General features: G+C 38.7%; 2 protein-coding genes across 5 annotated transcripts; one reads left to right on the top strand and one right to left on the bottom strand.

Moving 5' to 3' along the window:
• The first annotated feature begins 3724 nt into the window (after positions 1–3724).
• On the top strand, positions 3725–8198 carry LOC307047228 (uncharacterized protein). The gene is made up of 8 exons (XM_079694062.1): positions 3725–4607; positions 5187–5857; positions 5977–6022; positions 6415–6506; positions 6613–6723; positions 6872–7148; positions 7512–7686; positions 8068–8198. The coding sequence occupies exons 1-8, from the start codon at positions 4587–4589 to the stop codon at positions 8100–8102; spliced, it is 1428 nt and encodes a 475-aa protein (XP_079550188.1). The 5' UTR covers positions 3725–4586; the 3' UTR covers positions 8103–8198.
• Positions 7841–16064, bottom strand: LOC307047215 (uncharacterized protein). Of its 4 annotated transcripts, XM_079694019.1 has the most exons (17): positions 14439–14916; positions 13849–13924; positions 13306–13501; positions 12922–13123; positions 12643–12718; positions 12094–12374; positions 11963–12013; positions 11820–11873; positions 11640–11713; positions 11457–11528; positions 10994–11199; positions 10714–10810; positions 10462–10624; positions 10132–10235; positions 9829–9973; positions 8798–8924; positions 7841–8489 (listed from the first exon to the last, which is right to left on the bottom strand). In XM_079694019.1, exons 1-17 carry the CDS (start codon positions 14514–14516, stop codon positions 8089–8091), a joined length of 2403 nt encoding a protein of 800 aa, XP_079550145.1. In that variant the 5' UTR covers positions 14517–14916; the 3' UTR covers positions 7841–8088. The 4 variants fall into 4 exon arrangements, with proteins under 4 accessions (XP_079550145.1, XP_079550147.1, XP_079550146.1 ...); XM_079694021.1 differs by lacking the exon at positions 13306–13501 and having other exon boundaries at positions 14439–14845; XM_079694022.1 differs by lacking the exon at positions 7841–8489 and having other exon boundaries at positions 8844–8979; positions 14439–16064.
• Between the last annotated feature and the right edge of the window lie 1550 nt (positions 16065–17614).

The raw sequence follows: 17614 nt of genomic DNA on the forward strand, positions 1-17614 counted from the left end.
GGTCCTTTGAGTACTCATGGCCCTGCTTTGCCTTCAAGTCTATTTGAAGATCTGAAATTGTATGAGAAAAAATTAATAAGTCCCCTTCATATAATAACAAAGGAGTTTAATAAAGAGTGTACGAGTAAGATGCACATGAATTTCAAAGTGCTAATTTCATCTTACCTGAGTAGAAATCAAGCCTCTCTTTGAGTTCTTCATTAATGAGGTTCTTTTCCCTCAAATCCCCCAAAAGGCTCCTCACTGTGGTCTTTGCCCTCTTTTCTCTAGCCATGGCATTCTTCCTCTCTCGCTCTCCACTCTCCACTCTTGCTAAAGCTTCATTGAGTCTGGCCTTAAGAGCAGTAGGAGAAGCAGGCAAGACATAGCTATGATCCTAGTAGAAAGAGGGATGAACATGGTTTGAGTGATGTTTCACTTCACACACATCACTTTGACACAACTAGAGTATGGCCCACATTCTTTCTTATAGTCATCACCTGTCAAAGCCACTGCCAGCATCATGCGTGTGTTTGTGTGAGTGTGCCAGGAATGCATGTTCAACATGTCTTCAATTGTGTGTGTATGGGCTTATTTGTGAGTGTGTTTAATATGAGTGGCAGCAAACAAGAGAGATTTTACTTTGTCTAGGACCATTATGATATGATGTTGAAAATAGAAATACTCACATCATTAGGCTGAGGTTGTGAGTGTGAGGTTGAAGCTTATGGGTTGTCCTGAGGGGCCACAGACAGGCTCTCTTCAGCTTTTCTGGAAGTAGATGTAGTCCTGCCCTTTTCCGGCTAAAATGAAGAAGCATAATACTTGAAAAGAATATATATATATATATATATATATATATATATATATATATACGCACACACAGGGATAGGTATTTCACCCTGCCCTGTTATTGATAATAGAATATTTACATTTATGAATACTAATAGCCTTATGATGATACACCTACTCTTTGGAGGTGAACCGGGAAGCTGAAGATGGAGGGAATAACACCATCTCTGAGTCGGACAATCTGTCCTGTCCTGTCAAACTCGTCCTGCTTAAAATGCTCACTGCAAATCACAGATGACTCGCTTGCAGTGAACCCTTCCCTCCTCAAAGCAACTTCCCACTTCTTCCTCATATCTTTGTCTTTGGGAAACCTTCAAAATAAAAACGGGAGATTTGAGAGAGTCAACACAACATTTTTTTAAGAAGGAGGTCAAGCTTATTTTCTTCCTTCTTCTTCCTAGATAGATTAGATTAGATTTTACTTCATTCATCCCACAACGGGGAAATTCACTTGTTACAGCAGCATACAGTATGATTTATAAAGTCTCAGTTGGCCGTAAACATAATGTTTGCTGGCTACGATTTCACTGGCGGACATCAATACAGTACAATAATATTCTATTTACAAAATACAACCAATAATAATGTTGAATCTTACTTGTGAAAAGTAATCCCCCGACCCCTGTTCGCAATCGTCCGCCGATTTGCACAGCAATACGCCGCACAGTGCTCTGGCATCAATGCTGGTAGGTTTATGTAAAGTATAAGTGTCTGCAGTTAAAGATTTCCTATCTGAACAAGACACTTATACTTTACATAAACCTGCCAGGATTAATTTAGTCAGAAACAGAGTGTTTGTACTTTGCCCCCCCCCCACTGTATCTTTGTTTCATTTTAAAAAGTCAAATTGTATCAGCCCCCCATCGACTTTTTAAAATACTGATGTGTTTATTCAAAAACCATACTAGCACACAAGCCTGTTTTTTTTTGTGTTTTCATTGTTTTCTGTGTTTCTGTGTTTTAGTTTTTTCAGTGTTTCTGTGTGTCTGTGGACTGAAATCGGGATATATGCTGTTATGTGTTTCCCGTTGTAGTCCAGAGACTTTTTCTCCCTGGCAAGACGAAGGATTTTCACTTTGTCCTGGAAGTTCAGCAGCTCGATCATGATGGCCCGCGGGATGGCACGGGAGTTTTGCCTGGCAGTCGGTGAGTTGTGTGCCCTCTCAATGATCGGCAGGGTAGGGAAGGCATCTGGCCCCAGGAGCTGCGGGATGAGCCGAGACATGAAGCCGATAATGTCACTGCCTTCAGCGGACTCCTGGATTCCTACGAAGCGAAGGTTAGAACGTCGGCTCCGGTTCTCCAAGTCATCAACTTTAGACATTAGGAAGGAGTTGTCTTTCTCAAGCTGCTTGACTCGAGCGACACACTTGTGTACATTGGCCTCATTAGCACCGACACGCTGCTCTAACAAATTGACCTGGTCTCCCAAACTGGACAGGGAATTGTGTATCCTGCTCAAGCTACTTTGAATGGGATCCATTTTTGAGTCAATGTGAGTCAGCATGTCGGTCTTGATTTGCTGAATCGCGTCCCACAAAGTTTGCAGAGACATGTTTCCCTCCATAGTTGCAAATGCAAAAAATACAATAATCCAGAGACCGTAGTGAGCCGCTTTACTATGTATTTTAAGTTATTCAAATGTTCATGGGTTCAGATCATGTGGATCAATGATATGAGCTTTAAAGAGCTAATTTAACAGCGACAAACGGATGAGCTTGAGATGCGCTTACTCCGCTGCGACCATCTTGGTGGCATCCGTTGCAGATTTCTTCTCTGTACCGATGCATCACCCTCTCCACAATATCAACCAACACCGATTTCATTGTGTCCATAAACAGAGACGTCTTGGCCCAAGGAGCAAAATAAGCAGCAGTAGTACTGCAAGATTCCGGTGTCCAAAATGGTGGTGATGATGGTAGTCCAGGAGTTTGTTCCTGGCTGCAACTCGCGGGGGGAGACTTGCTTTTTCTCAGATCCATGGCTAGTTTTCAACGGTCGTCTTAGTGGGGTCCTTTGTTTTAGATGCTTTGCTGAGTGGAGGGTGGGACTTATTGCGTTGAATGGGGGGAGTCATCTGTAGAATTGAGAGTTTTAAAAAAGTTCTTTAAGCTTTGTAGCTTTTTTATCTATCATTTCCAACCAAGCAGCAAGAGGTCAAATTTAAGAATAAGTAATAGTTTTGTCAGGATTTTACCGAAAAAGTCAAAAGTATAGTTTGTCAGAAAAAAATAATAATATGGAAAAGTCATTGTGTACAATAGTATGTTGAAAATAAAAAAAGAAACTCAATTCATTACAAATTAATGACTATTTTACCCAGTTCTAAAGTTTTGCATCCATTAAAGAAAACCCCATTCATTACATTATTACATGTTAGACGCTTTTATCCAAAGCGACTTACATACTCATTACTGTGGGCAATCCCCACAGGAGCAATTTGGCGTGAAGTGTCTTGCCCAGGGACACAACGACATGCTGACTGCAGTGGGGTTTGAACCTGTGACCATCTGATCCGAACAACAAGGCTCTAGCCACTGCGCCACACACCTCCCATTCCTTACAAAGTACTTCATATCATACCCTTTGTTAAGTGTTGCATACATCAAAGTGTATCTAAAAGTATCTTGGTAACAGAAAATAACTAAAATATGTAAGGTTATCAGAAAAAAGCACCCTACATTGTTTAACTGAACAAGTGTTTAAAAAACGGCCATTAAAAGAAACTGAATTCCTTAAAAAGTACTTCATATTCTACCAGTTGTTAAGTGTTGCATACATCAAAGTGTGTCTAAAAGTATCTTAATAACACAAGAAAGGAGAAAAAAAGCATTGATGTTAACAAAACTGGATTGTTCCACTAAAATAGCGTTAAAATCAAAAGTGCCTTTAAAGAAAATGTATTCAGACAAAAGTATTTTATTTTCAAAAATGTTTAAGGTTTTGCATACATAAAAAGTGTATCTTACAGTTCCTTTGTGAGAGAATGACACACACATCTGCCGAGTGGCTGTAAAAAGTGTTAAAATCACAAACTGGCCTTTTAGAGAAACAGTCTTCAAGAAAAAATCTAATCAGACAATGTACTTCATTTTCTAGTTTTAAGGTTTTGCATACCTCAAAGTGTATCTAAAATTATATTGACAAGAGAAAAAAGCCTAAATCTGCCTAGTGTCAGTAAAAAAAAAAAAGTGTTAAAATCACAAACTTGGCTTTTAGAGTAAGAGTCTTTAAGAAAATAGAAGTGTTACACAGTGACTGACATTCTACCAGTTGTAAAGTTTTCAGACACCAAACTTATGGCGGCAAATCTCTGTCATAAATCGCGAGGGCATATGAGATCCACGCGAGCACAAGTCAAGCAGCCGCGGACATATATTATTTTCGCGAGCATAAATCGCGAGGGCATATGAGATCCACGCGAGCACAAGTCAAGCAGCCGCGGACATATATTATTTTCGCGAGCACTAAAACGGCACTCGCGCGAGAGCAATATTGAAGCCTGCAGGGCAGAAACATGCCTTGAGCATGAGCAGCATCTACATGAGCTCTCCTGCGCTCTTGCGAGCAATTCCTGCTCTTCTGCTCGTGAAACTCTGGCCTGCTCTCGCGCGCGGAGAAACGTTAGGAAGTGGGCGTACCGTGTCCCAGTAACGCCAAATCTAATTGGTTACACCCCTCCTCTTTTATGATTGGCCGTTGTCTGGATTTAAACCTAAACCAGAAAGTCCCTCCAACCTCCAACGTGATGAAATATGGCTGTGGAAACGTCTCACGTAAGTTACTTTACTTTACTAATGATTGTTTTTAATAAAAGGCATGCTTCTGTATTCTGTGGTTATTCCACAAGAGCCGTCCTTACTTATAAATGGATTGAGTTTTTTAGATAATAGATTTTTATACATATTTTTCAAAAGTATTCAAACAATTCTATTATAAAGATAAGAACCAATTAACTTTTCGGTCTTGACATGATAATATAAAATGTAGCTTTCAAAAACAGAATTTGGAATTAACAATTTTGATTACTCTAGCAAAATATTTTATTCACAAATGTCGCTTTTTCAAAATGTCCCCAGTTTTTATTGCCTTTCTCAAATAAATAATACTATACAAAAAAAGTTTAAAATGATGCAAATGTAAAAAAGACCAAGAATTTTGCAAGTTTCTTGGCACTTTAATTTCTGAATGACCTCTTTTTTTTCTGTTCAAACGCCCTCAGTTTATTTTTTGGAACGTTTATGATGATGTTTATGTGCCTTATTCTGTATTTGACATAATTGTTTCAATAAAGATTTACCACATTTCTTAAAAATATAATTAAATACTATTTAATACTTTATTTTTCTTCACAGCATATTCTGAAACGGCAGATCCTGGAGAGACTCCTGTCGAAGTTTGAGCTTGCACTCATTCGAGCACCACTTGACCTGGATTTCCTGGAGTTTGCATGTCGCCAGGAGCTGTACCTCCTGCAAGCACTTTCGAGACATGTTGACATACCGCAAGGAATAATCCAAGCTCTTCAAGAGCTGTTTGGACTACTTAGGCAATATTTAGATTCAGAAGCCCCAAATACAGCAGTGGGATCAGTTATTGGTCTAAGAGGACGTCCTAAGTTTGAAATTGAGAGGCAGCAGTTGGTTGAGATGTTGGGGACAAACCTATCGGTGCCTTGCATTGCTAAGCTGCTAGGTGTTTCTTCAAGCACAGTCTTTAGAAGGATGAGAGAGTTTGGCTTATCTGTTTCAGAAATGTATAGCTCCATCAGTGATGAGGAGTTGGATAACGTGGTCATATCCATCAAGAATGACATGCCCACTGCTGGATACCGAATGGTCAAAGGATGGTTGTTATCCATTGGTCTACGTGTACAATGGACAAGAATGGCTGCCTCAATGCATCGAGTGGATTCCATAGGCATCCTCTCCAGACTGGCTAGTCTGGGCTGTGTTGTGAGGAGAACATATTCAGTGCGAGGGCCTCTGTCGCTTGTGCACGTGGATACCAACCACAAATTGATACGGTAGTGGTATTTATATTTCGCTAAGTGATTAAGAAATAATCTCTTTGTAATGTCCCAGTTTTGGAGAATCAGTGTTTCAATTCCAGAGTGCTATAACAGTGTGTTCTTTGGTTTTCCAGTTATAACATTGTCTTATTTGGTGGAGTGGACGGGTATTCGAGAAAGGTAAGACTGCATTTCACTTCAGTAGACACACATTAAACAAACATGTATTTTTTGTACGAGTTTCCGACTAGCTACTTAAAACCACAAAAGAGGTCCCAACGCTGTGTCCTGGCTTTGCTTAAGGAATTTGGTCCAAATGGAGAAAGTGTATGGACTAAAAAGGAAGCAGCAAAGTCAAAGTAGATATAAAGGAGATTTTGTGCATTGCCTATTTTTGCTGCACAAGTATTATGAGTCAGTATACTGTATGTCAGTATTGTTTGCTTATTTCTATTGCAACAGGAATTCTTTAATCTCTGCCTTTTTTTCCCTATAATACACAGTTTAACAGAATGTTGTCTAGTTATTGTGTGTAATTGCCCTATTCTTAAATATTCTCTGCTTTTCTGCAGGTAATGTACTTGGGTGCTTCGACCAACAACTGTGCGTCAACAGCCTATGGCTTCTTCTTAGAGGCAACACAAAGACATGGAGTGCCTTTAAGGTGAATTCACAGAAAAAAGCAGTCTTTGGAGAACTAGATCAATACTGTGACACTTTTGGATGAGTATTTTCTTTGACAGTCCTTTGGTCAACTGTGTACATTTCAGGGTCAGAGGAGACCAAGGAGTAGAAAACGTACAGATCGCGAGATTCATGTTTTCGGTTCGCGGCACCGACCGTGGAAGCTTCATCTCTGGTAAAAGTGTTCATAACCAGAGGTAAATTACAGCATCTTTAGTAACTCAATTAGTGAGGTGAACTTATCTGATGTGTAGACCAAGCACCTTGCACTTAACCCATGCTAGGCCAGCATGAAAATAGATCACTTGAACTGGTTTTCCCTAAACCATGTATTTTCATCCATAGGATTGAGCGTCTTTGGCGTGATGTAAGAGTCATTGTCATCAACAAGTACTCTGCGATACTACTTTCCCTCGAAGAGGATGGTCTGCTCGATATCTCATCAACAGACGACCTCTTCTGTGTGCACTACATCATTCTTCCCCGACTTCAGATGGACTTGGGGATTTTTACAGAAGGCTGGAACCATCATCCACTCAGCACTGAACGGAACCAATGTCCAGAGCAGTTATGGCAACTTGGACTGATGCAGACAAACATTGATCAGCCGGAGAGCCCAGAGGTATTGATCTCGTTTCAGTATTACAATACATGTCACATGTTAGACGCTTTTATCCAAAGCGACTTACATACTCAGTACTGTGGGCAATCCCACGATAGTAATTACTTACCATTTACTTTGTGTAATATACATTGTCAAAAGATTACTTTCTTTCCCTGCTCTTGGCATGACCATTTTCTGGGCATTTCATTCAGTTTGTGTTATTTTTACAGTTAAAATAACACAAACTGAATAAAATGCCCAGAAAATGGTCATGCCAAGAGTAGGGAAAGAAAGTAATTTATTACTTGATGTCATTGTTCCATATTGTTTATAAGACATTTATTTCACCAAAGTGTTCAAAACCTCTGTTATGGTTATTAGGAGCCAGATGTTGACTGGGAAATTGCTGCTGACCACGATGGAGAAGAAGAGGATGCAGGGATTGTCGTCCCCGAATTCGACTGCCCTTTGAGTCCAGAAGACACAACTGAACTTCAATCAGTATTTCAGCAAATTGACCCAAACACTCCGGTCAAGGAACTGTACTTACTCTGCCGTGAGTATGTAGCTGAAAGATGTGGCTCTTAAGAAATACAGCTCCCTTGAATGAAACAGATGAGGTAAAAGTAAAATTCCTTTGTTCAAAGTGTTACTTAAGTACCAAGAGTAAAATAAGTCATGATGCCGATTTCATGAAAGAGTAAAGTTACTTGGCACAACGGGTGACTGGGTTTTTATTCCATTAAATTGAAACAATCGACACAAAATACAGCTCAAAACTATAATGGTTCCCCAACTTCACCATTTGTTTCCAAAACATTTTGACGAGAACAGTATGTCACTTGAAAGTTTGACTGTATTCTCATCTTGAACAAATGAAAACAAATGAAAACCTTGTCAGATAAAGTGCAATAAAGACTGTCTAACCCTAATCCAGAAAACATCGATTCTATGACTCTTATGAGCGGCTAAACTCCCTGCTACTCATAACAGCCTGTGTTATGATGCTCAGGAACTCCGGATATGAGCCGAGGTGCCTTGTCGGAAAGGTAATGGAGTTGGAGCATGCATTCACTACGGGAAAGCATACCGTGTGTGTACCATAGCGCACGCTGCAATCATGGTCGAACTCAATTAAGATTTTAAACATCTCTCTCTCTGTTGAGGTGATGGGGACGTGTGCCTGCCCCGTAAGCCATTGAAGGAAGCAACCAACAGTGATCTTGGGTTTTTCCTTCATCTCCTCTTCATCTTTTGCCGCTTCACCTGTAGACTCTGTCTCTCTTGAGTCTCTTTCATCACTCTCTGTTATCTTCACAGGGGTCCCCCTCTCTTCAACCACGAAGCTCTTTTCTTCCTCTAAAAACAAGTTGAAAATGAATACAAAGAAATGCATATATTCACCTAAGCAATGTCAATAAATATGGCTATTGTTTTTAAATAGTTTTTTTATGTGGATATTTTGAAGAAGAAAAACCTCATTAGCCAGTCCTTCTTTACTTGTCATTGTTTCATCGCAACCATCATGAATGCAAAGTTGTGTTTAAACTGAGACATGTAAACATGAATAAAAAGGGTATGCAAAGCTGTCATTGAGTTGCCTGTCGTAATCGGGGGTAAAATTCAAGAACAAATACGTTTATAAAATGTCAGGGCAGTAGTATCACCTTCTTCTTCAATGTGTTGGATGAAGTCTTGTAAAAAGTTAACAATCTTCGATTCACTCTGGCGTCGCAGCGAGCCCAGCTCGCTGAAGACTGGAGATATGGCTCCCATCAGGAATTCAGCATCCGGCTTGGAGAGATGAAAAAACAAAATGATGTATGCTCAAAGTTGGATGAGCTTAACCCTTTAATTGCCAGACCAAGAAAAAAAACTATGGAAAAATTATTTGTTTGCATTTTTTTTATCAAATGGGACACACATAGCACATTTAAAAAAAAAAAAAAGGTATCAATATTGATATTGATATAAAAAGTAATGTTAAGTGTTTTTAATACAAAAAAAAAACGTGCTCATCTTACTGTAGATGCTGAATTGGCCTAACAGGAAACCACTGGCCTAACAGCAAATGTCTATATCCTGTGTTGGCCTAACTTGCTCATCTGTGTGCAACTTTGGGCTGTATGCCATGCATGAAAGCTGCTATATAAATTATTATCACTCTTTCACTCTGAGACTCATAAGGCAGTATAGATGTAGTAATAATGTAATATAAGATGTAGTAATATTACCATGAATCTATCTATTTACCATATTGTATTGGAAAACATCTCTGAAACTCTGAAAAAGTTATATTGCTAGTTTAGTTTGTTAAAAACTTTTTTTGTGCATCAAGTTATCTAATTATGTTCAGTCAGTGCTCTGACATTAAAATATGTCAAAAATGATATGGTTACCTTACAACAGTTGACCAAAAAGAGTGATTTCTTCAGCAGTGATTTTTTTAGCATGCCAACTTTCTCAGTGGAAAGCTGAATGGCTTTCTGTTCTAACCACAGTGACATCTAGAGGTTGTTTTGTGCATAACATGTCAACCAAATAGTAGAGATGGCTGAATCAGGTAGTTAAACTTTTAAAACATTTTTTCAACGGGATATCAAGACACAACATTTGCTCTACCAAATGGTGGCGCTGGCTGTTAAAGGGTTAAGGTTTGAAATTCAGTGGTAAAATCAGCTAGAGACATAATACTGACCTTTTCATGAAGGCCAGCGACGAACAGATCCCTGAAATGCTGTGGTTGTTGTACTATCATCTCACACAAGCCATACAGCTTCATGCCTGAGCATATCTGCTGCAGCATTGGTAGAGTGCGGACCGATGAGTGCAAGATAATTGCCCTATAATTCAGTAACAGATAACAGCAATAATATAAAATCATACATAAAAAAGGGAAAGAGTGACTGCACACTCAATATGAAGTATGAGTGTAAAGGAATAATTGATTGGTTTCAAACATGGGTTGTTATGGGTTAAATCACTTAGCATATGTACATACTTTATTATGTCTTCCTTCCTCTCCCACGTTGCAAGACCACTGTACCCGCATGCTGTTATCCGATCCAGAAGGTCGTACATAGCTTCAGGTTCAGCTATCTCAACCTTTGCAATTAGAAAAACAGTATCACACAGTAAGTCATGGGAGCCTTAGCTTATTTTAAGAATTAAAAAAAAATTACACTACAAAGAGGTGTGTGTGTCAACCATACTAAAACAAACGTCATGTTATATGAAGGAGTATAATAATAATAATAATAATAAATGGGATTTATATAGCGCTTTTCTAGACCCAAAGACGCTTAATATCTGAGGAGAAGACAAATATTACCTCTTCCATAAGCTGGCTGAGCTCTGGATCAGTAACATCTTCCTTGGAAATGGAATCTCTATGAATCTCCCCAGTGGATATGTATCCATAGCACCACTCTCTGAAAAAGTTAGGTGGAGGACCACCTTGTACTATACTGACTGCCATAATCTCTCCAGCTGTCCTGCATTAACAAAGTTTAATCAATGCATAGACATTATTAATAAATGAAATAAACATCGAAAAGACATTGCAGAACACAATTCTACATACTTGAAATGCTCTTTGTGGTAGTCAGTAATTGAGTACTTGGGGGTTTTCCCTGTACTCCCTCCCTGAAAAAACTTCCTTTCAACACCTGCCATCATTTCTATAATTGAAAGGAAAAGTGGATCAATACATTGATAATCTCAATTAGACCACTGTATATGTTAAAGTACAGCATGCGTCATGCAAAGCCCTTAACCTGTGCAAGCACAGAAATTGCATGCAACCAGAGAACCGCCACACACTGAGGAATATTTTCATTTATTATAAGGAAGTAAACATATACCTGTTAAGAATTCTTTCCTGAGAGCCCCATGGTCAATTCCAGACTCTCCAATGAAAGACACTCGGAGAGGGTTTTTGGGAGAAGACCTCTTCTGACGTCTCCACTGCCCTAAACCCCTTTCAAACATGTCCTCCCTAGTGACACTAACATTAAAGAGTGTCGTTGTGTCCACTCGTCCACTAAGTGTTTCGATGGCTTCAGCAAGACTTGAAGGAAACAATTAGAAGTTGATTAGACAACTGGATCCAAAACGTTTTCCCTTAAGAGACCCCTTTTGTATCATTGAGTAAACTGACGACCCCTGACTGATGTAAAGTGGCGTCTTTTAAATGATATTCAAGGCATAACAATAACAATGCAGGGCAACTGATGAACAGTACAATTAACACAAATAGTGAACACAATAACTGCAGGACGTTTTTGTTTAAAATAAGCAATTACAGGTACATTTGAAGCATATTACCTTTTCTCTCGCCCTGTCAGTTCTTCACTGGCATGTTCTTCCAAATCGATAATTTGTGTCGACTGCAATGTACTGATGAGGGAAAAAATATTTCAATGGGGCATGCCTTAATCATGGTTTACAATATCTAACACTGCAAGAAAAAATTATATAAAGAATGTGCATAATAGGAGAAAAAAAAACCTTTCTCTACAAGTGCTGGCATGTATTTCAACCAAATACTCAGGAAATAACTCTGAGCACATTGGACAGGCCACCTTTAAAAATACAGAAAAGCAGAGCAAATATTCAAGTGAATTACTGAGACGCAGAAACCTTCATCATCTGCAATAATGTAATTAATAAATAATGCCCTGATTTTACCTTAATATCGATTTTAGAACAGGAGGTCCTACACGGGAGCACACTTGGAGAAGCCTATAATAAAATGTAGAAAGACTGCCAATTAATGACACATACAATGAAAATTGTTTAGAAACAAACACCTACAATATTAGTGAGCTTACATTCCCAGGATTGCTTGTAGCTGGAGACTCATCTAAATCTGGGTCCAGATCCTGAAAATCGTAACCAGTTAAAAAAGCTGTCGATTCAGGATGATAATGATCCTGCATAGCTATTTGTGGAATAACATTACCGGTTCCAGATCCATGCGGTCAGAACAGCTGCTTGGTTCACACTCTTGTGCATGTAAAGCCAACAGCTGGACAGGCATGCTTAGATGACACGTGGCACATCTGGCTTTTGGCATATTTTCGAACTCCTTCGATGAGTAGGGCAAGGGGGAGGTGTCCAAAGTGTCCTGGATGGGCATTATATAGAGACAGCCTTTTCCACCTAAAGCTTTGGCAAGGTAGGCCCCCGTGTAACCCTCTGCCTCAGGTGCCAAAACACTTAATTTCCGCTGACCTGATCCTCCTATGTGGGAATACAAACAAGTTGATGTTATTTAATGCACAGAATGTTCTAGGGGAGGCAGTTGATTTTAACAAGATGCACACTTGCAGTGTTAGGCTTTCTCATGGATTGCTAAAAACAAGAGGGTAGGTAAATATGCTAACCATCAAGGGCATTAATGAGCTATTATAAGAGCAGCTATTGTAGGAGAAGATAGAGGGTATAAATAGGATTTAACTGCAGAAATACTAGACCACAGTTGAATTTAATAAGGGAGATTGTATCTTACCAGCAGCTTTATGTAGCATCCAGGCCCCTTCCAATGGTACCATTTTGGAATATGATTCCATAAGTATATATGATATCTATGTGGGAAGAGCAAAACAAGTGTGCAGTTAGAACTATAACCCTCCACACATGTCACCACTGTTGAAGCTGATTTGTGACCAGTAGTACTTCAGTGGATTGGGAAACTACAGTAATACATAAAAAATTTCCCCAAATTGGGATCAATAAAGTGCTTCTTATATTATCTTGACTCCTCCCCTTATTATTTTTTCTATCTTACCTGGGAGTGGTCAGCATTTTCGGGGATATTGAGAGTCCTCCTGCCGAGTCCAGCCTGGAGAAGGACCATTTCATCCGATGACTTTGGTGTTCTTTCTGTGCTCTTATTGAGCAGAAAGAACTGGATTGGGGTTGACCTAACAGCCCTTCTTTTGGGAGATGGGGTATAACTTTTACCCGATTTGAATAGGCCGGGGAAAGCCCTGAGGAGTTGAAAACAATGTGTAAGAGAGGCATTTAAGAAGCTGTTATACAATATATTCATTCTAAACAATCTGAAGAGCGTTAATTTCTATGAAAAAATACGCTGAATTATAGCCAATTGCCGAGTTATTACAATGGCAATTCAGTTCAGAACTATCTTTATTTCCTAACGGATCCAAACCTGGCCATATTTTGGTCCACTGTATTTCCTGCTGTAGAAGGAAAGCCAGGGGTCCTTTGTTGCTTCTGCCCCTGGACTGCCTGACGCTGCCTTGTCCCAGCCTGCTGCCTGTTGCCAAGAGCAGACTGCTGCTGTCCCTGTATAGTAGACTGTCTGTTGCCCACCTCCACCTGCTCTCCCTGAACCTGTACTTCATCTGTGAACACAATTTAAAGATGTCTATGATTCCCTAGAATCTAAATAAACTGAGTACTAAATACGTAAAGTAGTTAGAATATATAAAGGCTTCATTAATTAAACATTACCCAGATAGTCACAAGCCCTGAAAATAAATAGAAGAAGAACAAGAAGAAGATGAACCTTTAATTATCCCCCATGGGGAAATTCAGTTTTTCACTCTGGTTTTAATATAGGTTGGTAAAACTGTCACTGAAACACCTCGGCGTGCTTCCTCCGGCCAAGACTGCAGCTGTAATTTTTTGTAAACGACTGACCATTAGATGAATCTGTGAAGACAAGTGATCTCCCCCTAGTTTTACTTACGATTTTGAGAAGTTGGTTCAGCCAAGGCACTTCTCAGCAACTCAACGACACGCCTGGCAGCATTTTGTAACTCTATCTGTTAAAATAGATAGCATTTTTCATTTAATCATTTATTTCAATAGGGACAATGCACATAAACACTTTAGACAAATAACACTTCAAGTGTAAATGGATCATGTCTTACTATACTGTCTATACTGTCTTGCTGTTTTTAAATTATTGTCTTGTTGTTGCGCACTGGCACTTTGACTTTGAGTCGATGTAATTTCGCTGTAATTGTTACAATGACAAATAAAGTATCTATCTATCTATCTATCTATCTAAAACAGACACAAACAAGAAATAGTCAAATTGATTGTCACAATCACAGTGCAAAGACATGTCGTCTTGTTTATCCAGATCTGCTAACAGTTAACTTTAGCTAACTTTTATTATTGCGGGCAGACAGCTGTGTCACTTTCTTCTTATACCGTGGCTTGTAAATAATGCAATGTCAATATCTTAAATGCCCGTCAAGCAGATAAAATGATAGTTATGTTAAACCATTGTTTTCTATATGCATAGCTAAAAGTACCGGTTTTTGCACGTACCTCCTTGTCGTCAGCCATTCTTCTTCTGCGGGGCTTTCCCGCTCCGATATCCCTCTTCATTTGAAAACGGCCAATCATAAAAGAGGAGAGGTGTAACCAATTAGATTTGGTGTTACTGGGACACGGTAAGCCCACTTCCTAACATTTCTCCGCGCGCGAGAGCAGGCCAGAGTTTCACGAGCAGAAGAGCAGGAATTGCTCGCGAGAGCGCAGGAGACCAAGGAGAGCTCATGTAGATGCTGCACATGCTCAAGGCATGTTTCTCCCCTGCAGGCTTCAATATTGCTCTCGCGCGAGTGCCGTTTTAGTGCTCGCGAAAATAATATATGTCCACGGCTGCTTGACTTGTGCTCGCGTGGATCTCATATGCCCTCGCGATTTATGACAGAGATTTGCCGCCATACAAACTGTATCTAAAAGTATCTTGTTAACACAAGAAAAGAGAAAAAAGCATTGATGTAAACAAAACTGGATTGTTCCACTGAAATAGCGATTCAGACAAAGTATTTTATTTTCAAAAATGTTTAAGGTTTTGCATACATAAAAAGTGTTTCTTACAGTTCCTTTGTGAGAGAATTACACACAAATCTGCACAGTGTCAGTAAAAAGTGTTAAAATCACAAACTTGCCTTTTAGAGAAACAGTCTTTAAGAAAAACATTCTAATCAGACAATGTACTTCATTTTCTAGTTTTAAGGTTTTGCATACCTCAAAGTGTGTCTAAAAGTATCTTGGCAAGAGAAAAAAGCCAAAATATGCCTAGGCCATTAAAAAGAAACCAAATTCCTTACAAAGTACTTCATATTCTACCAGTTGTTAAGTGTTGCATACATCAAAGTGTATCTAAAAGTATCTCAGTAACACAAGAAAAGACAAAAAAGCCTTGATGTTAACAAAACTGGATTGTTCCACTGAAATAGCGTTACAATCTGATTTAAAGTGCCTTTAAAGAAAGTGTATTCAGACAATGTACTTCATATTATACCCTTTTGTTAAGTGTTGCATACCTCAAAGTGTGTCTAAAATTATCTTGGCAAGAGAAAAAAGCCAAAATCTGCCTATTGTCAGTAAAAAAGTGTTAAAATCATAAACTTGCCTTTTAGAGTCACAGTCTTTAAGAAAATAAAAAGTGTTACACAGTGATTTACATTCTACCAGTTGTAAAGTTTGCAGACAACAAACTGTATCTAAAAGTATCTTGGTTGCAGAAAAAACAAAAATCAGTAAAGTCATCTAAAAAAACATATATTTAAAAAAGTAATGTTAGTCAAGTCAAGTTATCAAAACTGCATTGTTTCATCGAAACAGTGCTAAAATCACAAACTCTCCATTTAGTGCTTGATTCTTTAAGAAACTCAATTAATTACAAATCAATTAATATTTTACCAAGTTATAAAGTTTTGCATCCAATAAAGTGTAACTATAAGTATCTTTGTTGGAGAAAAAACAAAAATCATTTAAGTTATTTCCAGAAAACTGGATTGTCTTAAAATCCCAAAGTGCCTTTAAGAGTCACAGTCTTAAAGAAAATCTGTTCAGAAAAAGTACTTAACTTTCTACCAGTTGTAAAGTTTTCATACATAAAGCTCTATCCAAAAAGTAAGAGAAAGACAACGAGATAAAAAAGCTAAATCTGCCTAGTGTCATTAAAAAAAGTGTTAAAATCCCAAACTTGCCTTTTAGAGTCACATTCTTAAATAACATCTATTTAGACAAAGTATTTCATTTTTAAATAATAAAAAAGACAAGATCAAGGGGGAATTAAGATCTTTAAACTATTATTACCCTCTTCAAAGAGACTTCCTTGTAGCTAATAAAGTAATTAAACATTAGTTCACAAGCCATACAACTTAAGAGAACATCCAGTTCACAAGCCGTACAATTTCAAAAAGAACATCCTTAGTTAACAACAACGTCATAGGGGCTTTTAAAGTTGTGTTAAGTAATTAAACATTAAAAATACAAGATCAGGGGGTCATTAAGATCTTTTAAATTATTATTACTCCTCTTCATAAAAGAGACTTCCTTATAGTTACAGATGTAGCGATTCATTTCAGACAGTTTGAAACGCGAGGGCCGTGATTGGTACGTGATCTGCCCTCGCTCAAGGGAAAACCTCCAGCTTGACTTGAGACCGCCCCCGTGATAGATAAATGTAATTATAATGAAGCCAGCTGCAATGGATCATTGATCCACCAGGGGGTGCAGTGGGGTTCCAAACTGGAGCTCATGTGAAATAAAGTCAGATACAGTACGCTGGATGTACAGCGGAACTTTGTTAAGATCCATATGTCACGGATATCATACTACTGTGCTAAATAAGAGACATGTAATCATTTACAGAACATCACCATGTTGTTATTTAACAAAATAATTTTGCTATTCGAAAAAAACGAACGGGAGGAAATTCAGCCCGGCTCTCGATTTTTAATCCTAATTTAATCATCATCTTCACCACGATCATTTATGTTTATGTTCGCCGAATTGACATGAAATCACTGACACATATGAATATACTGTATTCAACTTCATTAAAACGTTATTAACGTGCCTAAACTCAGTAATTCACCAAAAATATGTATATTTTAATGGAGCTTCGTCGGTCGATCAGGATCCCAAAGTGTAGCGGAGGGATCCTCATCTGGATGAAGGGTGTTATTTTCCCCATAAGGAACAAGTCACTGCAAATTATCCCGCTTATTACATGGCCACATTCTCAACAAAGTAACAACATGACTCCCAATATTAATTGAAATGCTTTTATGGATTTAGAAAATGTTTTTATTGATTTAAAAAATAGTTGTATGTATTGATTTAAATTGACATGCATCCGCTAAGAAAAATAGTCCGTTGTTACCGTTTTTTAAACAGTCTGAATGAAACGGCAGCTCTCAGCTGTGTATTTACACAACTAATGGCCCATCAACCACAGCTCTCTCCCCCCCCCCCCCCCCCCCTCCCCCCCTGATCTTTCTTCTCCAGCAGCTAAATTAACAGTAAGTTACTCTGAGTGACCATAGACTGTATGTGACCAGTAGCGTGGCGTGGGGAAAAAATTAGGGGAAGCAAATAATACGTCCTTTCTTTTGGGGTAGGGGGGGGGGGGTGTGGTGGTCATTGTAATAACGTAACCAGATGAGTGATTACAGCGCCCGGTATCATTTTACACACATTTG

The sequence above is a fragment of the Notothenia rossii genome, assembly GCF_949606895.1.
Source record: "Notothenia rossii genome assembly, chromosome: 1".
In the NCBI taxonomy this organism is placed as follows: domain Eukaryota; kingdom Metazoa; phylum Chordata; class Actinopteri; order Perciformes; family Nototheniidae; genus Notothenia; species Notothenia rossii.

Excerpts from the sequence above, each read along its gene's own strand:
- LOC307047228 (XM_079694062.1), top strand. The coding sequence starts at position 4,587 with ATGGCTGTGGAAACGTCTCAC. Across the intron at positions 4,608-5,186 it reads TGGCTGTGGAAACGTCTCAC|CATATTCTGAAACGGCAGAT; the intron begins GTAAGTTACTTT and ends TTTTCTTCACAG. Across the intron at positions 6,724-6,871 it reads AAAAGTGTTCATAACCAGAG|GATTGAGCGTCTTTGGCGTG; the intron begins GTAAATTACAGC and ends TTTCATCCATAG.
- LOC307047215 (XM_079694019.1), bottom strand. The coding sequence starts at position 14,516 with ATGATTGGCCGTTTTCAAATGAAGAGGGATATCGGAGCGGGAAAGCCC. Across the intron at positions 13,925-14,438 it reads GAATGGCTGACGACAAGGAG|ATAGAGTTACAAAATGCTGC; the intron begins GTACGTGCAAAA and ends CTATTTTAACAG. Across the intron at positions 12,719-12,921 it reads AAAATGCTGACCACTCCCAG|ATATCATATATACTTATGGA; the intron begins GTAAGATAGAAA and ends CTTCCCACATAG.